This window comes from Hemiscyllium ocellatum, chromosome 12, assembly GCF_020745735.1.
Source record: "Hemiscyllium ocellatum isolate sHemOce1 chromosome 12, sHemOce1.pat.X.cur, whole genome shotgun sequence".
In the NCBI taxonomy this organism is placed as follows: Eukaryota; Metazoa; Chordata; class Chondrichthyes; order Orectolobiformes; family Hemiscylliidae; genus Hemiscyllium; species Hemiscyllium ocellatum.
Window position 1 is genome coordinate 62609417 of NC_083412.1, and position 23112 is coordinate 62632528.

Below are 23112 nucleotides of genomic sequence, written 5' to 3' on the forward strand. Positions count from 1 at the left end.
TGTTGTTTTGACTTTTTTTCTCTGAAGTTCCAAAACAATGCAATAGCATATAAAACAGTAATTGCTGCTGCTGGAATTTGAGGAAATCACCTCCAACACCTAAAATACCACAAAAAAGAAGCAGCTGTTACAGCCAGAAATTTTTCCCATCCTCTATCTTGGATTACCCCTTAATCAGGTTCTGGAGATTTATCTTCCTTTATGTTTTCTAATACCTCTGTTACTTCCACTTCTGTTAAGGTAACTATTTTCAAAGCATCAATATTTATTTCCCTGAGTTCCCTCACCTCCAGTAAAAGCTGACACAAAGTATTCATTTATATCTCTCTCATCTCCTGAGGTTCAACGTGAAGACAACCTCATTGATCTTTAAGGGTTCTACTCTCTTTCTCGAGTTGCTATCTTGCTATTGATATATTTGTAGAATCTTCTTGGATTATCTTTAACCTTATCTGCCTAGGCTATCTCATATTCCCTCTTCTTGATTTTCATCTTAAGAATGTACCTACACTCTATACTGTTGCGATTCAGTGAGTCCCAGTTGTCTATATCTAAAATGATTCTTTTTAGTTCTTGACTAAAACTTCAAATATCTTCATTCTTCCATTATTCCCTCATCTTACTAGCCTCGCCTTTCACTCTAACAGGAATGTAATACTTCCAAACTCTTGTATTCAGACTTTATTTGAAGGCCTCTCACTTGTCAGTCATCCCCTTACCTGCAAACAGTTTACTTCACTCAACTTTGGAATGTTTTTTGATGGGAACCTTAGATCCTATTAATCTCCTATGTTTGTGAGGGGCTTTAGTTATACTTATATTCTTTGGTTTATGTCAGAAATTACAGTATAAGACAAGCATACTAAGCTAAATGATTTGTGTTTATGGCCTTAACATTTCATGATTCAATCCACTTAACATTTTCAAAAACTGGATTGTGTTTTTTCTGATCTATTACTTTCCATTGAAATCGGGAGCTGACTCCTGAATGTGTGTTACATGGGAAAACATTCAAGTGATACTTTCTTGTCAGATAAAAACGTAGTCTATATTGAGTTTTGAGAAGATTTGTAGCTCAGGCTGAGGTTTTCGATGTAGGTTTGCTCGCTGAGCTGGAAGATTCATTTCCAGACATTTCGTCATCCTACTAGATAATATCTTCAGTGGGCCTCAGGTGAAGCACTGCTGATAATTCCTGCTTTCTGTTTATATGTTTGGGTTGGTGATGTCGTTTCCTATAGTGATGTACTTTCCTGTGGTGAAGTCTCTTCCTGTTCCTTTTCTCAGGGGGTGATAGATGGAGTTTAACTCGATGTCTTTGTTGATAGAGTTCCAATTGGAATGTCTATCCCTTTGTGGGTTTCTAACTTCCTTACTATAGGACTTTGACTCTATAACTTGATGTTAGAAAATCGATCTAAAACCTATCATGTCAAGTTACTGCAAATTGGGAAAGATTTGCAGATTTGAAAATGTATACAGGGATAATTATAATCCCCCATTCATCTTTGCTTCCATCACTTTACTGAACCCCTCTCCTACACAGCCCAAACTGCTAAAATATTTGACAGTTGTATTGTATTTTGGATAATTAATTTGGTGTGTTAACCTCTTGACACACACAGTTTATTTTTGCTGTATATGCTAGATGTTTCAAGTATTTTTAGAAGTTAGAAACAGGTTTTTATATTGTCGTGGACATCTTTGCATAAATGTGGATTTAATTCTTTAGAGAGACCAGATGACTGGACAAATGTTTTGCAGTATGGTTGAAGTGTTGGATCACTGATACCATACCCTTGTTATCTTGTTGTTTATACATTCTGGAAGATAAACATAGGTGAAAACACTCAATTTAGTTTTCCCATTCAATGTACGTTTTCCTTTTTCATTTAATAATTTATGTTTTTGTGATTGATCTTCTATAAAAGAAGTATCTTGAAGGAAATGGTTTGATTTGTCCTCCAATCTAAAACCAAACTAATAAGAATATTCTTTACTGCAGCATTTTCTTTGTGTCATAAGTATCAAACTGCAGTGCCTGGTTGTTACCATCATTTAAAAATATATCCTGATGGTTAACATGAGCTGAATGCTTTGAAGTAGTGAGGAATATGGAGTATATTAGCTCTTTAGTGCAAAACACAATTTGATGATGCAGGTGCAAGAGAGCAGAATGAATTGCAAATTTTGACTCTGCAACTTGGAGATAGAATATTCTTAACTTGATCAAACAACAATAATATTCACCAGGGCTACTATGTCAATTGTGCAGGAGAATTGAATTACACTAAAATGATCATATGTTAAAATATTCCCTGTTTAGCTCTAAGAATCCTAACAACAGTATTCAATAGTCTTTATATTGAAAATGAGTGCTGTACATCAGTTTAAGATAACGGAAAGAATGTATGTTCAAATGTCCTTTGATATTAGACTCCCAAGATCAGAGTCAGGGGGTAAATAGCTGGTAACAAAATGGAAAACACAGGAGGCGCTAAGGGTAATTATTCAATTTGGCATCCTCAGCTGCTTCATCAATGACCTTCCCTCTGTTATATGACCAGAAGTGGGAATGTTTGCCAATTATTGCACAATGTTTATCATTCATGATTCCTCAGACACTTAAGCAGTCCATGTTCAAATGCAACAAAACCAAACGTTTTCCGGCTTGGATTGATAAGTTGCAAGTAACATTCGCGCCAACACAAATGCCAGGCTGTGACCATCATCACCAATAAGAAACAATCTAATCACTGTCCCTAAACACTTAATGGTGTTACCATCACTATATTCCCCCACAACATCCTTGGGGTTACCATTGACCAGAGATCAACTGGAACTGCCACATAAACATAATGGCTTCATGAGCAGTCCAGGGGCTAGGAATACTGCAGTGAGTAACTCACTTCTTGACTTCACAAACCCTGTCCATAATCTACAAGGCACAAGTCAGGAGTGTGATGGAATACTCCCCACTTGTCTGGATGCGTGCAATTCCAACAACATTGTTTGAGATGGTGACCAAACAGATGGAAGAGGGTAAAGCGGTTGATGTAGTGTGTATGGATTTCAATATGGCGGTTGATAAGGTTCCCCATAGTAGGCTATTGCACAAAATACGGAGGCATGAGATTGAGGGTGATTTAGTGGTTTGGATCAGAAATTGGCTAGCTAAAAGAAGGCAGAGGGTGGTGGTTGATGGGAAATGTTCATCCTGGAGTTCAGTTACTAGTCGTGTACCACAAGGACCTGTTTGGGGGCCGCTGCGCTTTGTCATTTTTATAAATAACCTAGATGAGAGCGTAGAAGGATGGCTTAGTAAATTTGCGAATGACACTAAGGTTGGTGGAGTTATGGATAGTGCTGAAGGATGTTGCAGGTTACAGAGGGACATAGATAAGTTGCAGAGCTGAGCTGAGAGGTGGCAAATGGAGTTTAAAACGGAAAAGTGTGAGGTGATTCACATTAGAAGGAGCAACAGAAAGAGAGTACTGGGTTAATGGTAAGATTCTTGGTAGTGTAGATGAGCAGAGAGATCACAGTGTCTATCTACATAGGTCTCTGAAAGATGCCACCCAGGTTGATAGAGTTGTTAAGAAGGCAACTTTAGCTTTTTTAACAGAGGGAGTTTTGGAGCCATGAGGTCATGCTGCAGCTGTACAAAAGACTGGTGCGGCCCCGCTTGGAGTATTGCGTGCAGTTCTGGTCACCACATTATAGAAAGGATGTGGAAGCTTTGGAAAGGGTTGAGAGGAGATTTACAAGGATGTTGCCTGGTATGGAGGGAAGGCTGAGGGACCTGAGGCTGTTTTCGTTAGAGAGAAGAAGGTTGAGAGGTGATTTAATTGAGGCACTTAAGATAATCAGAGGGTTAGACAGGATTGATAGTGAAAGCCTTTTTCCTCGGATGGTGATGGCTAGCACGAAGGAACATAGCTTTACATTGAGGGGTGATTGATATAGGGGAGATGTCAGAGGTAGTTTCTTTACTCAGAGTAATAAGGGCATGGAATGCACTGCCTGCAACAGTAGTAGACTCACCAACTTTAAGGGCATTTAAATGGTCATTGGATAGATATTTGGATGAATGTCGCATAGTGTAGGATAGATTAGTTCCACAGGTCGGCACAACATCGAGGGCCAAAGGGCTTGTACTGCACTGTAATGTTCTGTGTTCTAACACTCAAGAAGCTTGACACCATCCAGGTCAAAGTAGCCTGCTTAACTGGCACCATATCCACAAACATCCCCTCCCTCCGACACCAATGCTCCGTAGCAACAATGTATTCTGTCTAAAGATGCACTGCAGAAAATCACCAAAGATCCTCAGACAGCACCTTCCAAATTCTCAACCATTTCCATCTAGAAGGACAAGGACAGCAGGTAGATGGGAATACCACCTCCAAGTTTCCCTCCAAGCCACTCAGCATCCCGACTTAGAAATATATTACCATCCGTTCACAATTGTTGGGTTAAAAACTTGGAATTCCCTCCTGAATGATATTGTGACTGATCTGCAGCAGTAAAAGAAGGCACCTCATCACCACCTTCTCAAGCACAATTAGGGATAGCCAATAAACATTGGCTGGCCAGTCAGCAACACTCACATCCCACAAATGAAGGAAAAGGAGTGATCTTGCACATGGATTGTATTGGGAACATTGTTCACCATTTACATAAATAATTTGATCTTTGCAAGAAATACAGCTTCAAAGTTTGCAGTCAAATTTAGAGCTGCTATTAATAGAGAAGAGAACTGCATAAAAATCCAGGAACACTTTAAAAATGCTGTAGAATATATATGTAATTGGCAAATAATCTTTAATATAAATAAGTATAAGGTGGTGGAATATGGTTGGAAGAGTAAGGAGGATAACAAATTTCAAGATAAGTTAAGAAGAGAGAAAGACTAGGATCTGTTAAGCACTTTTCGTGATCACTCAGCCATTGGACACAGGCCAAAATATTTCTTTTTGAGTGCTCTTCTTGAGATTTCCTTGAGGGCTAGACGTTTCAGGGGCTACGTTTTGGTTTAATGGGCTCTTTTTCATTGCCTCATGTATTAGATGATGCTATCAAATGGAAACATTACCTTCTATGTTTCACTTGACATATAAAGTGCTTGGACTCTGAGAATCAGATTTAGAAGGATTCATTAATATCTTCATGTTATGGACCAGAATAGACCCCCGCAAAATATTTCAAGAAAGTATCCTGGACCCTAACTTTGCTAGTTGTTTTAAGCAGGCATACAGTGGATATTCCACGAGTGATGACACTGGTCAAGCCACTTAGTTTTACAACAGAACTTATTTCCAAGATTATTGAATGAAAAACAAACAAAAGAGAATAGAATATAGAATAACTTAACCTATCCGATAGCCCAACTGATTATCTCAACTTTTAATGATGCTGTTCCAAATATTTGCAACAATTCCCATAAACACCCCTTGGCAAAAAAAGGTAAAATCAAACATAGGGTCCTGGAGGAGAGAGAGAGAGATGGCACAGGGATTTAGCATGGAACACCTTCTTCCATGTAGTTGTTTCTTAGACCAGCAGTCTCAAACTGACTGCTTTGAAACAGCCAGACTGCTAAAAAAAATCAAACCAAACCAGAGAAAAGCTGGGCTGGGAGAACTGACCAATTCCATATCATTGTACAAGAGTTTCTTTTTAATAAAACTTGAAAGCCTTTTTCCTGAGGCAGTATCTGTTAGCTATAATCAAGTTAGCCCTAAAACCCTTCAAACCTAGACTTTTCGGAATTGTTGCTTTTACGACATCTCTGAAGAAAGGGCCAAGGACAGAAGAATCTTGTTAAAGGAACAGCATCATCAAACTTAATAATCATCACCTTCTATTAATTTTAAAGCCATGTGACAAAAACACATCAATTTACAGAGGAACCGCGATTATCCGAATATCAATTATTCTAATATCGGATTATCTGAAGGGGATATCGAAGTCCCGACAGAAACATTATATCAAAGATGTGTTTCCAACACTGACCGCATCTTTTGTTTACATTGATTGAAAGTGAACTTGGCTTACTGAAATGCTGCCGAGAACAGTCCTGGACTGATGGGAGCCCAGGCGTGTACCCAAAACCCCCACCCCCGCTCCCCGTGCGCAGAGAATCTCTACAACATTGTCCTGTACAGGGCAAAAGGTGAAACCTGTCAAGAAGTTGCAGTAAAAGGTTGTGTGTGCATGCGTGCATGTGTGTGTGTACGCATGAGCTATTTTGAGACTCACCTCCCCCCCTCCAAAAGGCAGTAGCAGCAGTTTTGTTGGTGTTCAGTCTGGCTGCCCCGAACAGGAGTTGGGGGTGGGCGGAGTGTGAGGGTGGGGACAGTGTTGGACAGGTTGGGAGTGGCTGGAGTGGAGTGGTATGAGGGCTGTGTTGGACGGGTTTGGGGGAAGGGTGGGGGCGGACAAGTGTCGGTGTTGGGTGAGGTTGGGGGAGGGCAGGGGTGGGGTGGATGGGGTTTGGGGGGTGGGCAGGGGTGGGGTTGGACGGGTTTGGGGGGTGGGGTTGAACGGGGCTTGGGAGCGGAGGGGGGGTGGGGTTGGACAGGGTTGGGGGCGCGGGGGCTCGCACGCAGTGTGCTGTTGTCTAGTCTCCTGAATGTGGAGTGGACTTAACAGAAAACTGTGAGCCCCAGAGGAAAGACATTTAATCAGTTAACCGAATAATCAGTTATCTGAACAAAATAGTGCCCACCCATCTCGTTTGGATAATCGAGGTACCTCTGCCCTGTTTTCCCACCATTTATGCACAAAGCTAGAATTTTTAACCAGACAGATACAGCCCTTTTACTGCAGCTCAGATCTCAATCTCAGATTTTGAATTAACATTAACGACAATAGCAGCAACTACACTTTCCTGTCATACAATACCTCCTGATTTTATGCAACTTTAAGATAAGGATTTCACATTCATTTGCAAGAAATTCATTATTTTGATGACTCTAAAATTTCTTTTATGTCACTTAACTGAGTATTTCTTTGACCAGTTTAAAACTGTTCCGATAGCTTTGCAGTTTCCATCTGCACTACACGACACCATCATTGCTTTCATCTTTGGCTTTTAGCGTGCTTCTTTCACCGCTCTTCCAGTGTCCCACTTTCATTCCCTGCAGACTACCTCTCTTCCCTGCTTTGCAACCCAGTTTTCTTTTATACTCTGCAGCCTCTTTTTAACCACTTGCATCCTCCATTTCTCCCCTTCCTATCTCTCTTTCTGTCCCCATCCTTAAACCTCCCTTACATCATATTCCTCTTCTTCCTGCCCCTTTTGTCCCTCTCTTTGTATAGTCTCCCTCTTCCCCCATCCAGCATCCAACCCACTCCTCAGCCAGGCATTGCTCATTTTTATGGCCCAAGCTCAGCAATGCTTGTTTCAACTGCTGTGCCCCAAACCAGCTGCCATTGCATAATGGAATGATTCTGAATGAATTAATGTTCATGTTATAGTGAGTTCTGCCTATTCTGACAATGTCACACAGACTTTGGGTGGAGACATCTGAGTTCTGCATGAATACACAAAGGGAGCAGGTAGAATCAGTACAGCAGTTCTTGGTAATTATGTCTCAAGTTAATGTAAACTGTACCCACTCATATCATGCAATAAACTACATTATTATGTAAGAAAATTGTTCATTCATATCTGGTATAAAATAAAGATGGGAAAGGTAGCCAAACCATGGATTAATTAAGAGATTATATTGGATCTAAGGAAGAGGCATACAAATTGGCCAGAAAAAAGAACAGCAGATCTGAGGAGTGGGAGCAGCCTAGAATTCTGCAAAGGAAAACAAAGGGATTGATTAAGAAAGGGAAAATAGAGTTTGCAGAAACACAAAAATTAATTGTAAAAGTTTTTATAGGTATGGGAAAAGAAAAAGTTTGGTGAAGGTCCCTTACAGTAGAAACAGGGGAATTAATAATGGGAAATAAAGAAATGGCTCACCATCTAAATACATACATTGATTCTGTGTCCACAAAAAACATATCAGAAATGCTGGAGAACACAGGGTTTAGTGAGAGGGAGGAACTGAAGGAAATCAGTATTAGTAGGGAAATGGTGTTAGAGAATTTGATGGGATTGAACGCCATTAAATCACCAGGCCTCGATTATATACATCCCAGTATATCTGAGGAAGTGATCCGAGAAATAGGTGATGCATTGGTAGTTATCTTCCAAGATTCTATAGATTCTGGAATAGTACCTGTAGATTGGAAGGTAGCTAATGTAACCCCACTATTTAAAAAGGGAGGCAGAGGAAAAAAGAATGGACTTAGCAGACCAGTCAGTCTGATATCGGTATTGGGGAAAATGCTCGCGTCCATTATAAAAGAATTAAGAGCTGAGCATTTGGAAAAAAGTGACAGGATTGGACAAAGTCAGCAAGGATTTACCAGCAATTGGCCCATATATCCCTCTAAACCTTTCCCATTCACACACCCATCCAGATGCCTTTTAAATGTTGTAATTTTACCAACTTCCACCACTTCCACTGGCAACTCATTCCATACACTCACCTCCGTGTGTGTGAAAAATTTGCCCCTCAGTTCCTTCTTAAATCTTTCCCCTCTCACCTTAAAACTATGCCCTCTAGTTTTGGACTTTCCCACCCTAGGAAAAAGACCTTGGTTTTCACAGTATACATACCCCTCATGATTTTATAAACCTCTACAAGGTCACCCTCAGTCTCTGACGCGCCAGGGAAAATAGTCTCAGTCTACTCAGCCTCTCACTATAACTCAAACTCTCTAGTCCTGGCAACATCTTTGTAAATCTCTTTTGCACTCTCTCAAGTTTAACAGCATCCTTGCTATAGCAGGGAACCAGAATTGTGTGCAATATTCTAAAAGTGGCCTCATTCAATGTTCTTTGAAACCAGCTGTAAACGAAACTTTGTTTAAACTTAAGAGCAAACCCACTATTGTCCTAAGCTTAGCTGTCCAGCTGCTTTGAGTTCACCCTCTGACACATCAACACCCAGGCTTACTTACTTTGTAGCTTCTCTGTATCACTGAATTCCTATTGCTTTTTGTTTAAAATACAATGCAATGTTGCAGTTCTACAAGGTGTTAGTTAGGTCACATTTGGAGTAGTGCATGCAATTCTGGTTGCCCTGCCATAAAATGGATATAATTAAACTGGAAAGAGTGCAGAAAAGATTTACTAGGATGCTACCTGGATTGGAAGGTTTGAGTTATAAGGAGTGGTTGGAGAGGCTGGGACTTTTTTTTTCATTGGAATGTAGGAGACTGAGGAGTGACCTTTATAGAAATCTACTAAACTATGAGAAGCATAGATCAGGTAGATAGCTAAGAGCTTTTCTCCATGATCAGGGAGTCTAAAACTAGAGAGCATAGGTTAAAGTGAAAGGGGAGAGACACAAAAGGGTCTAGAGGGGCATTTTTTTCACACAGCGGGTGGTGAGTATCTGGCACAAGCTGTCAGATGCAGTGGTGAAGGGGAGTACAATTTTGTCATTTAACAAACATTTGAACAAGTACATGCATGGGATAGATATGGAGGGAGATGGACCAAAAGCAGGCAAATGGGGACTTGATTAATTGTGAAAACTGGGTGGCGTAGGCAAGTTGGACCAAAGGGCTTGTTTCCATGCTGTAAACCTCTATGACTCTTTGAAGTGCTCACCTCAAGGCTTTAAAAGTTTACTAATAATCTGTCCTGGTCAATCCAACTTGCACTGTCCACAAAAACGCACACCAATGCCTCTACTTCTTCAGAAGGCCAAGGAGACTCAGCATGTCCATAATAACGCTTACCACAGAATCTGGATGCATCACAGGTTATGCTGGCAACTGCTCTGCCAAAACCGCAAGAATAAACAGATTTGTGAACACAGCCCAGTCCATCACGCAAACAAGCTTTCCTTCCATTGAAGAAAATCTTCTAGGAGAAAGTGAGGACTGCAGATGCTGGAGATCAGAGCTGAAAATGTGTTGCTGGAAAAGCGCAGCAGGTCAGGCAGCATCCAAGGAGCAGGAGAATCGACATTTCGGGCATGAGCCTTTCTTTAGGACTGAGGAATGAGACTCCTCCCTCCCCTTCCTAGACCTCTCCATTTCTATCTTGGGCGACCGAATCAACACGGACATTTACTATAAACCAACCGACTCCCACAGTTACCTAGACTATACCTCCTCCCACCCTGCCCCCTGTAAAAACGCCATTCCATATTCCCAATTCCTTCGTCTCCGCCGCATCTGCTCCCAGGAGGACCAGTTCCAATACCGAACAACCCAGATGGCCTCCTTCTTCAAAGACCACAATTTCCCCCAGACGTGATCAACGATGTTCTCCACCGCATCTCCTCCACTTCCCGCTGCTCCGCCCTTGAGCCCCGCCCCTCCAATCGCCACCAGGACAGAACCCCACTGGTCCTCACCTACCACCCCACCAACCTCCATATATATCACATCATCCGTCGTCATTTCCGCCACCTCCAAACGGACCCCAACACCAGGGATATATTTCCCTCCCCTCCCTTATCAGCATTCCGAAAAGACCAGTCTCTCTGTGACTTCCCTGTCAGGTCCACACCCCCCACCAACCCAACCTTCACTCCTGGCACCTTCCCCTGCAACCGCAAGAAATGCAAAACTTGTGCCCACACCTCCCCCCTTACTTCCCTCCAAGGCCCCAAGGGATCCTTCCATATCCGCCAAAATTCACCTGCACCTCCACACACATCATTTATTGCATCGGCTGCACCCGATGTGGCCTCCTCTATATTGGAGAGACAGGTCGCCTACTTGCGGAACATTTCAGAGAACACCTCTGGGACACCCGGACCAACCAACCCAACCACCCTGTGGCTCAACACTTCAACTCCCCCTCCCACTCCACCAAGGACATGCAGGTCCTTGGACTCCTCCATCGCCAGACCATAGCAACTCAACGGCTGGAGGAAGAGCGCCTCATCTTCTGCCTAGGAACCCTCCAACCACAAGGGATGAACTCAGATTTCTCCAGTTTCCTCATTTCCCCTCCCCCCACCTTGTCTCAGTCCCAACCCTCGAACTCAGCACCATCTTCCTAACCTGCAATCTTCTTCCTGACCTCTCTGCCCCACCCCCTCTCCGGCCTATCACCCTCACCTTAACCTCCTTCCACCTATCGCATTTCCAACGCCCCTCCCCCAAGTCCCTTCTCCCTACCTTTTATCTTAGCCTGTTTGGCACACTCTTCTTATTCCTGAAGAAGGGCTCATGCCCGAAACATTGATTCTCCTGCTCCTTGGATGCTGCCTGACCTGCTGCGCTTTTCCAGCAACACATTTTCAGTTCTTTTCATTGACACTATCTATATTTTCTCTGTCTCCACTTGTCAGGACAGCGACCAACATAATGAAAAAGCCCTCCCACTCTTGGGCAGAAGATACAAAAATTTGAAAGCAACAGATTCAAGAACAGCTATTATAAGACTACTGAATAGATCTTTCATATATTAAAGTTAATCTTACTCTGCATCTACTCTGTAGCTGCAATACTATATTCTGCATTTTGTTCTATTACTCTGATGTACTTATGTCTGGTATGATTTGCTTGGATAGCACACAAAGCAATACTTTTCATTGTATCTCAGTACATGTAGCAGTAATAAAATCAAAATCAAAAAATCGTTAAAATGCAACTGAATAGTACAAATCTCCAGATTCCCCAGTACCACTTATGAATCAAAAATAAATGAAATGAAACCAGTTCTTTAAGAGCAAATACAGAATAAAAATTAAACTCATTGTTCTTAACAATAGTTAAAGACAAAAGGCTGATGTGATTAGAAGCATGAACATGGAACAGTTATACAAATGGTCTGTTTCTGAGCTGTAAGTACTAGATGATACCATGGTTATTTGTATAAATTTGATAGAATTGAATTTATTTCTGGTTTTGAATGAAAACAAAAATTCACCCAGTGTGTTTCATGCCAAATGAATGGATTTTTGAACATGTAGAAATGTACAGATTTAAATGCAGGCAATTGAAGCCAACGTTTTAATTAATAACATGTAATTTTTTTATGAAGATATGTAGAATGTCAGTTTTAATGTTTAATTTGTTTGTATCCTTTATTTCACAGACTGTACGTCATGGCTTCCCCTGTCAACCTTCTGCCTTAGCTTTTGATCCAGTGCAAAAAATCCTGGCTATTGGATGCCGTACAGGGGCACTACGAATGTATCCTTTAAAAAAATGGTTTTAGCTTGTTTACAAGAAGGTTTGTAGCAGTGGATACTTGTAGTGTCTCAGATACTGACTATTGCTTTCTTCTACATTGAATCTGGAATTCACAGTCAATGATAACGTATTGCCTTGTCTCATTATGGTGAGTGTATTTACCTGAAGCTTTGCCTATCCTGACATATTATTCAAATGAATCTTGTCTGACAGTATTATACTCATATGACTAGGGTTATGTTGCAAAGTGATAATGTGATTCATTTTGGATCAACTGCAGATATTTGGGAAGGTATTTTCTTTTATCACTTTTTCCTTGCTGATATTGTGGTTTGCCATAAACTGACCCACACGGTACAAAGAGAACCAGCTCAGATTTCTCTTAGCACAACTGCCTGTAATGCTCTTACCATTTTGTTTAACGGTGGTTTGATCTCTCATGGTTGAAATTAACGTTCACTTATTGTTTTTGATTTCCTTGTCATTATGATATTGTTTTACTTGTTGCACGCTTTTCAGCTATTTTAAGGTTGAAGCCCCTTTTGACTTTCAGAATAAATTTTCACCATTCACAAAATCCATCTGTGAGGAAGTTACGCTACTAAGGGCAGCCAGCAGAAACTGTAATAAAATTAAAAGACCAATTTCACTATTTTGATGAGGTACTATGATTTTACCCTGGATGTGTTGTATTAAAAGAAAACTTGATTTTGTTCATTCAGCATCAACAATGTTGATCAATAACTATACTTATAACAGAGAAGTGGTTTGAAATGTGGTATATATCAAAGAAAATATATTCAACAGTCACAGTTTCATTGAAAATAACAGAGTTGCTTATTTCAGAATTCTGTGTAACAGGCTACACCAATCAATCTGCTCACTTCAGGATTTACCCTTTGAACAAGATGGGCTAAATACTTCACAAATTATAGAGTTCAGAAACTCTAACTGTAAATGGAATCAATTCCAGACTTCTTATGCAAAGTTAATAAAGAAAAGTATTTTATTGCCATAATAAGAACAGAAATTCTAGAAGTATGTAGCAGCTTACGCAATATCTATGGAGAAAGGATGGTTGGCTTAGTTGATGATTGGTGGGAGAAGGCAAGGGTTGGGACATAAAATTGTCAAATCACAAAATGTGACTTGCCCTGTGGCTGTTGCCACTTTACTGGTAGGTGATGTTGAGGAATCTGGGAATTCTCCTTTGGAGGAGCTAATTATTATTAGCATATTTAAGTGGACTATGCATCGTGTGATTTAATAATTTGAATTTAATGCCTGCTGCATAGGTCCAGGAAGATTGGCAACAAAACCAAGGCAAAATTGAATAGCAGTTTAGCAACAACTTAGCAATTTAGTTTCACAATTCAGGATGTGAGGGAGTAGTTTTGCTTAGCTAGATGTGTTCAATTCCAACAACAGTCACACACCTGACAGCAGATATTCAGGACAAAGCCCCTGCTTGATTGCCACACCATCCTTAATCTTAAACTTACACTTGTTCTGCCACCAGTGCACACTAGCAGAAATATATGCCATCTGCAGGATGCACTGCAATAACTCACCAGGATTCCTTTAACAATGCCTTCCAAACCTGCAATTGCTACCACCTAGACAGAGCACTGCCACCTGAAAATTCTTGTATAAATTACATGTCCTGACTTAGAAATACATAATTCGTTCATTGTCCTGGTCAAATAAATATACGAAAAAGACAGTAAGTGTTGATCCCCTAGAGGTAGAGATCGGAAAAATCGTCATGGAAAATGGCAGACACATCAAACAAGTACACTGTGTCTGTCTTCTTGAAGAAGTCTCAAATTGTATACCAGAAATAAAACAACATGGTGCTAAAAAATGTGAGTAAAGTGAGATAATAAACAGAAAAAATGTATTGGAGAAACAGAAAGAACTAAACTCGAATAAATATCGTGACTGTTGGTTTGTCTGAGAGCTCAAAGAAAAGTAACTGCTGAGGTAGTGGTTGTGACAATTGTGATTTTGCAAAATTCCCCAGATTCTAGAATATCTCAGCAGAATTGAAATTAGCATTGTAACATTGCCAGTTAAGAAAGGAGGGAGTAAACTGGGAACTAGAGGCTGGTTAGCTTCACTAGGAAAATGCTAGAATCTCTTATTAAGGAAGGTTCAATAATGCACTTAAAATCATAATATGGTCAGACATAGTCCAACCTAGTTTTATAAAAGAGAAACATTTTAATTTTTTTGAGAATGTAATTAGTAGTGTAGATAAAATAGAACCAGTAAACATAGTATATTTGGATTTCAGAAATCATTCAAATATAATATCACTAAAAGGTTAATACATAACATAAGGACTCTTATTTGAATATAATATTTTAATAGTTAATGGGCAGGAGTCAGAGATGAATAGGGCATTTTCAAACTAGTGACCCATGGTTTGCTGTAATAGTTTAGCTAAGGGATCAGTTCTTTACAATTACGTTAATAACTTGAATGAGGAGATTGAGAATAATATATCTGTCAAGGATGAATAGGGCATTTTCAAGCTAGTGACCCATGGTTTGCTGTAATATTTTAGCTCAGGGATCAGTTCTTTACAATCTACATTAATAACTTGTATGAGGAGACTGAGAATAATAGATCTGTCAGGGATGAATAGGACATTTTCAAGCTAGTGATCCATGGTTTGCTGTAATATTTTAGCTAAGGGATCAGTTCTTTACAATCTACATTAATAACTTGTATGAGGAGACTGAGAATAGCATATCTAAGTTTGAGGATGTAAGTGGGAATGTAAACAATGAGGAGGATACAGATATACAGCAAAGAGAAATGAAAAGATTAAATGAACAGGTCGTAATGGGGAAGTATGAGGTTACTCAGTTCAGTAGTAAGAATAGAAAAGCAGAATTTTTTAAGGATGTAAATGATATTCAGAATAATTTTGGTGTACTCATACAAGGAACACAGAATATTAGCATCCAGGTACAACAAGCAATTAGGAATACAAATGATATCTTGATTTTTAATCTAAAGGAAATTGAGGAGAAGGATGAGAATGCCTTGCTACGATTACATAGACCTATGATGATGATGCCATAACTGGAGAACTATGTGCAATTTCATTTTTAAGGAAGGATATACTTACAGTGGACATGCCACAAAGGTTCATTAGATTCATTTCTGGGATGAAAGAGGTGTCCTATAGTGAGAGGGTATGTAAATTCAGTCTGAATTCTCTGGAGTTTAGAAGAATGCGAAGGTGACGTCCGTGAAACTTAACAAGATTCTGAAGGGGCTTGAGGGATAGATTGAAGAGGTTGTTTCCCATGGCTGGGGAATTTTGAACATTGTGAACATGGTCTCAGGATAAGGGCCTGACCCTTTAGGACTGAGATGAGACATTGTTTTCACTCATAGGGTTGTAAATCTTTGGAATTCTATGCCGCAGGATTATGGATCATTGAATATATTTGAGGCCAAGTTAGATAGAGTTTTGGCCCATCAAGAAATCAAAATGTGGAGAGTAGGTTAGGAAGTAAAGTTAAGTTTTATGGGTCCTGTGGTGGTGCATCCTCAATGAATGAACTCAGAAGTTATAGTCATAGAGGCATACAGCATGGAAACAGGCCCTTCAACCTAATGTATCCATGCCGACCAGGTTTCCTAACCTGAACTAGCCCCATTTGTCTGTGTTTGGCTCTTATCACTCTAAATCTTTCCTATCCATGTTTCTATCCAAATGTCTTTTAAATATTGTAATTGTACCTGCCTCTACCACTGCCTCTGGCAGCTTGTTCCATATACCCACCACCCTCTGTGTGAAAAGATTGCCCTTTTCTCCTCTAACCTTAAACCTATGCCCTCTAGTTTTGGACTCACCATCCTTTTGAAAGGGCCTTGACTATTCACGTTGTCACGTTCATAAATCTCCGTAAGATCAGCCTCCTACGCTCCAAGGAATAAAAGTTCCAGCTTCTCCTTATAACTCAAACCTTCCAATCTTGGTAACATTCTTGCAAACATTTTCTTCATCCTTGTGATCTAATAACATCCTTTTGATAGCAGAGCAACCAGAATTGTACGCAGTACTCCAAATGTGACCTCACTAATGTCTTGTGCAGTTGTAGCATGATTTCCCAACTCCTGTTCTCAATGCTCTGACTGATGAAGGCAAGCATGCCAAACACCTTCATAATCTCCTTATTTACCTAACTGTTTCATATCCATCTCTTACACTCTGGGCTCCATCTCTACCCATTCACTCAACAACTCCGCCCCCCCCCCCCTTCCCCCTCCCCCACCCAACAACTTTAGCTTCAGCATAAACACCACTTGCTTCTCACTCCTAACATTTCTGAGAGCCCCTGGACCCAGCATATTATCTGTTTTCTTCACACAGCTGCTGCCAGACCTACTGAATTTCTTCGGAAATTTCTGTTTATGTTCCAGATGTCTAGCATCTGAAGTTCTTTGGTTTATTTTGTTGTTCTTTAAATGTTGGCTGAGAAAAAGCAAAAGAGTGGAAATGCTTTAATCATGGGAATGTTGAAATGATCATATTCCATTCAGTGCTGAATGCAAGTCAGATGACTTAATCTTCTAGAAGAGGAGAAATGGAGATTAATTCTATCAGTTTGCAGCAATGAAGTACAAATCTCCCTAACTCTGAAATTCAAAAAGTATGATTTAATCAGGAACTTAATAGGTGTAAGAAATTATGTGAATGGAGAATAATTGACACGGGAACGAAAGAGAGATCTCATTCTAGAGTATATTGTGTCTCATTTCTGAAAAGCATGCGAAATAACCTGAGCAATGCTTCATTTTAGGGCGAGTGACAATGGGGATGGAGGAGGAGGATGAGGAATTGCATTGAAATGAAGGAAGAAATTATTTCATGAATGCAAGGTGTGACATGAATGAAGTATGATTTGCAAAACATAATGGTGGGTAATCAGAAAAAAATCAACAGCAACTTTTAGTTAATTAAGGAGAATCAGCACAGATTTCTGAAAGACAAATCAGCGTGACTGATCTAATCTCATTATTAGATGAAATTGAAAAGGTTATTGAAGGAGAAACAATAGATTTTGTCTGTAGAAATTTTAAGAAATGCCTTGTAAAAGGCTGATTCACAAAACTAAGCTTCAATGAACAAAAGAGTCAGTGTCAGTTTGAATTAAAAAACAACTCCGAAATAGAAAAGTGCAAGACCTGGTAAACAGTTCATTTTCAGACTACCGGATGATCGACAGTGATGTTTTGCAGAATCGAGTGCTAATGTGATTGCTTATAACTTCCATATTGGAAATAAAATTTCAGAATTTGCCAATGATGCAAAACCTAGCGGTATGACTAACATGATGATACTAATCCATTGCAGTAGGTTGTAGGCTAGCAGGATGGACATACAAATAATAAATTTAATTTAATACAAGTAATTGAGGGGTAATGCTTTTTGACAGAAAGGATAAGATCAGACAACCATAAGAATTAGGAACTGGAGTAAGTTTGTCAGTTCCTCGAGCTTGCTGCACCATTATGGCTGATCTGACATTCCTCATGTCTGCTTTTCTGTCTTTTCTCTGTAATCCTTGATCAAGAATTTATCTATCTTAAATTTGATCAAGAATTTATCTGCCTTAAATACAGACAAGAACTCTGCGCCCACAGCTCTCTGTCGCAAAGAGTTCCAAAGACCCACAGCCCTTACAGAAAAAAATTCCTCATCACCTCAGTCAATTGGCATCCCATTATTCTGAGACGACAGCCTCTGGTCCTAGATTCTCCTATAAGGCGAAGCATCCTCTCAGCATTTACCCTGACAAACACTCTCGACCCTTAAGAATCTTCCATGTTTCAATGAGATCAGCTATTATTCTTATAAACTATAGTGAGTAGCGGGTCAACCTGTTAGATCTATGCGCATAAGACAATCCCACCATACAAGGGGATTATCCTAGTGAATCTTCTCTGAACTGCCTCCAAAGAAGTTATATTTTTCCTTAAATAACAGGACTAAAACCGCTCACAGTACTCCAGACGTGGTCTCACCAGCACCTTGTACAATTGCAGTAAGACTTCTCTAGTCTTAGACACCAATGTCCCCAAATTCCTTTGTATTGCAGCTTTCTGCAGCTTCTCTCCATTTGAATGATATTGTATTCTTTTGTCCTCCTTTCCAAAATGAACCACTTTGCATTTCCCCATATTATACTCCATTTGCCAACTTTTTGCCCACTCATTTAACCTATCAATATCTCTCTCAATGGTTTGTGTCCTCATAAACTACCTTTCCAAATATTTGTGTTGTCTGCAAATTTGGCTACGGTAAATTCACTTTCTACAACTTAGTAATATATATTGTAGACACTGATCCATGTGGAACCCCGCTGGTCACAGGTCACCAAATGATAAAGAACCCCTTTACTCCTACTAACTATTTCCTGCCACTTGTCTATCCATGCCAATACACTGCTGTCAACATAGTGGGTTCATGTCTTATGATTTGACCTTCTGTGAGATACCTTATCAAACACCTTCTGGATCTCCAAATACAACACATTTACTGGTTCCCATCTATTACTCTGGTTGAAACTTCTTTCAAAAGCTCTAATAAATTAGTCAGATACGATTTTTCTTTCTTGAGGTCGTGCTGACTCTGCTATTTTCCAATTTTCCAATTTTCTGCTATTACTTAATAACTGATTCCAAAATTTTTTCCAACAGTAAATGTTAGGCTAAATGACCTTTTGCCTCCCACACGTTTTGAATGGGGTGTCACATTAGCAGTTTTCAAACCGTTGGTACAGAAGAAGGCTGTTTGGCGTATTGTGTCTGTACCAGCTCCTGAAAGAGCTACCCAGCTAGTCCTGTTGTCCAGCCCTAACTGCAAAGCCTTCTCACTTTATCATTCTCAAATATATATCCAGGTCTCCTATGAGACCTTCAACGGAATTTGCCTCCATCACTCTCCCAAGCAGCATATTCCAAATCTGAATAACACTCTGAGTAAAGACATTTCTCCTCATCTCACTCCTATCTCTCCTCCTGACAATGTTAAAATTGTTGTTGTTGACATACCAACCTGTGGAAACAGAATATCTTTCTTTACCTGGCAAAATTGTTTATAATTTTTAACACCTCAATAAGGTCACCTCTTTATCTTCTCTTTTCTAAGGAGAATAAGCCCAATTTATTTAATCTTTCCTTGTATCTAAATCTCTCATTCTTGTTATCATTCTAATAAATCTCCTTTGTACTCTCTCCAATCCTTTCTTAAATAAGGTGCCCAGAAATACTCCAAATATGATCTGACCAATGATTTATAGAACTGTAACATCACTTCCTTGCCTTATACTTTTATGCAATGCAGTTGACTCTTAATTGCCCTCTAAAATGATCTCTAAATGAACAGCAGGCCATTCAATTGTACCAATCGCTACAAAGTCTCAAAGAAATTAAACTAGATGGATTACCTGTCATTGACCTAAGCACGGCAAAGGACAACCGCAGAAACATCCTGTTGACCCTGCAAAGTCCTCCTCACCAACATCTGGGGCTAGTGCCAAAACTGGGGGAGCTGTTTCACAGACTATTCAAGCAACATCCTCACATAATCATACTCATGGAATCATACATTACAGACAATGTTCCAAATGTCACCATCATCATTCCTGGAAATGCCATGCCCCAACAGTAGTACAGACTCAGCAGCAGTGGTGGCATAGTGATATACAATTGGGAGGGAGTTGCCTTCAGACTCCTCAACATTGACTCCAGATCCCTGAAGTCTCACGGCTTCAGGTTAAACGTGGGCAAGGAAAGCTCCTGCCGATTACCATGTACTGTCCTCCCTCAGCTGATGCTTCTCCATGTTGAACAACACGTAGAGGAAGCACTGAGGATGACAAGGGTAGAAGATGTACTTTGGGTGGGGGATTTCAATGTCCATCACCTTGGTAGCAGTACTACAGATTGAGCTGATTAGGTCCTAAGGGACATAGATACTAGACTGGATCTGCAGCAGATGGTGAGAGAACCAACAAGAAGGTAAAAATATACTGGACCTCATCTTTACTGTACTTGCAACTGCAGACGCATTTGTCCATGACAGTATCGAGAAGAGCAACCACCGCACAGACTTTGTGGAGCTGAAGTCCTGCCTTTATATTGACAAATGTGCAACTTTTCAACTGATGAGTGAAAGTGCATCATATGGGTTTGTATCATACTTCATAATATGCAGTCAGAGTAAAATCATGAGAGACATTGACAAAATGTAGGTTCTTATGCATTCCACTGTCATGCATTGTTAATGACTGACTCTTGCTCCAAACTCCAATCAACACCCATTTCTGAGGTCGATGCTTCTGGTCTTGATTCTTCATTAGATTTGGAGAGTGGTACAGATGAACAGGTTACAAGGAGAAGTAGATTAAGCTTAAATGGGCTTGAGGAAAAGAAAATGAATGTTTATAAACCTATTATTTAATTGTACAGGACATGATAAAATATAAAATGTAATAGTAACATGGGACAAAAGGAGAGAAAAAGTGAGATATATTTGAGATATAAAAGATACATACAAGACCTATTGGATTTGCAAATGTTCTTAGCAGAATAGCAAAATGCGTGGAAGCATGGAAAAGCAGTAGACTCTAACGTTCTGGGAATGTGGTGGAAGGAAAGGATAGACAGACACTGGAGTGTCAACCACTTGAATGACCATGTAGAAGTACCCATGTGATGTAACAGCCCACATCTCCACTGAAAGGGTTAAACATTCCTCTTACATCAAAAGCGTCTGCTGTCAGAGATTATACTGTGAAGTAGGTACAATTAATGTTAATGCCAGGGGCTTCAAAGTACATAGAGAAATGTACTTTGGGGTTCTTTGAGTTGTTTTCTTTTCTGCTTTTGTGGGATGTGGGCATCACTGGCTGGCCAGCATTTATTGCCTGTCCCAATTTCCCCTTGAGGAGATGGTGGTGGTGGTGGTGAGCTGCCTTCTTGAACCACTCAGCCCATGCACTGTAGGTAGACCCACAAAGTCATAATGGAGGGATTTCCAGGATTTTGACACAATGAAAGTGAAGGAGCAGCAATATATTTCCAAGTCAGGATGGTAAGTCACTTGGAGGAGAACTTGTACACCTGTGGGTGGTGGTGTTCCCATGTATCTACTACCCTTGTTCTTCTTAGATGGAAGTGCTTGTGGACTTGGAAGGTGTATCTTGTTTGCCTTCAGATTTAGTGATATAGTATAGGATGCCAATTACCAAGAGGTCAGATAGTGTTGGACATCAAGGAAATAATATTTGAATTCTCTCTTGTACAGATGATCACTGCTTAATGCATGTGTGGCATGAATGTGATTGCTATTTGTAGCCTTAAGCATGAAGTTGTTTGGCCTTAGTACTATTGTAAAATCTATGTGTTTGTATTTTGTATCATTAAAACTGTGACTACAATGAGAAAGAACTGTTTTACAAATCGATTTACCAGGATATCTGCATAATTTCACATCAAGGAATTTAATGCCTATTGTGAATTCTATTTTTGGGGCAGTTTTCAGCAATGACAGATAATCAGGGGCCATAACATTGTTTACAAGTGATGTTGATTGATTCTAAGCTAACTGGAACTAGAAACAAGTTACAAAGTCACTAAAACAGTGAGAGAGAGAGAGAGAGAGAGAGAAAGAGAGCAAGACTTAGAAGGCTGTCCAGTGTTCTCCCTAGCAGAAGCTACCTGTTCTTAGCAGTAAAATGCAGTAAATTGGAGAAAACCAATTATCTTCTTTGCATTCATTGCTGTGAGCTATGACTTTTGAATTTATAATTCAGAAACAATTTCCAAGTAAGTTAGTTGCTTATAAACTAGTGAAAGCTTCCAGAGAAAACAATTGAACACTAAGAACTGGCTAGCGACAAATTATCATCTCTCTATCTAAATTGGGATGCAAAGCCCACTGAACTGACTTTCCAGTTTTTTTCCTACCTTTGCCAGTAAGATATTTTGTTTATCTGTTTAGTCTGTATTAGATGTTTAAAGGAGTTTAAAAGGAGATTGTTAGTAGTGATCTATGTCAGTGGTTTACATTTGTTTACTCGTAGTGATAGTCCACTTGCAATAAATAATAATCCTTGTTCAGTACAGAAACTTCGCCTATACTTCTTATCAACCTTGATCTGAAAGTCAAGTAAATTGGGGTACTGTATGTATTTTTAACAAGCTTGAATATTTGGACAGATCTGGGAAAAGTGGGGCTTAATTTAGGTTCACTGTGGGTCATAACACTATCTTGAGGAACTCCTGCAGTGATATCCTGGGGTTGAGATGATTGGAACTGAGATGAAACAACCAAAAACCTATTCTTTTATGCGAGGAAGATTCCAACAAAATCATGAAATGGTAAGCAGGTTAATGCTGAGTATTTGCTGCTTGATTGCACAGTTGAAAAAATCTGCATTTGTTGGCTGATGAATGAATATAGATTATTAATCAGATATTGAATATCAAGAAATTATAAAAAATTAAATTATAAATCTAGAGTTTATAATAAGGAAAAATCAGAGGCTAAGCGAAAGCTAAAATACAGGAATAGGAGTAGGCTATTCAGTTCTTGGAGCTGCACTGCAATTCAATATGATCATGGTGATCATCCAACTCAGTATCCTGCTCCTGCTTTCTTCCCATATCCTTTGATCCTTTTACTCCTAAGAGCTATAGCTACCTCTTTCTTGAAAGTCTTCAATGTTTGTCTCAAAGCTTCCGGTGGAACTGAATTCCACAGGCTCACCATTTTCTGGGGGTAGAAATTTCTTCTCATCTTTGTCCCAAAATGCTTATCCTTTATATTTAGACTGTGACTCTTTGTACTGGACTCCC

At 39.7% G+C, this 23112-nt stretch overlaps 1 protein-coding gene across 1 annotated transcript in view; it reads left to right on the plus strand.

Moving 5' to 3' along the window:
- The window catches only part of stxbp5l (syntaxin binding protein 5L), a 512076-nt gene that overhangs the window by 42827 nt on the left and 446137 nt on the right, over window positions 1-23112 (plus strand). The window contains exon 2 of the mRNA XM_060832791.1: window positions 12128-12225. Coding sequence (XP_060688774.1) covers window positions 12128-12225 — 98 coding nt within the window. The remainder of the gene's footprint in view (window positions 1-12127; window positions 12226-23112) is intronic.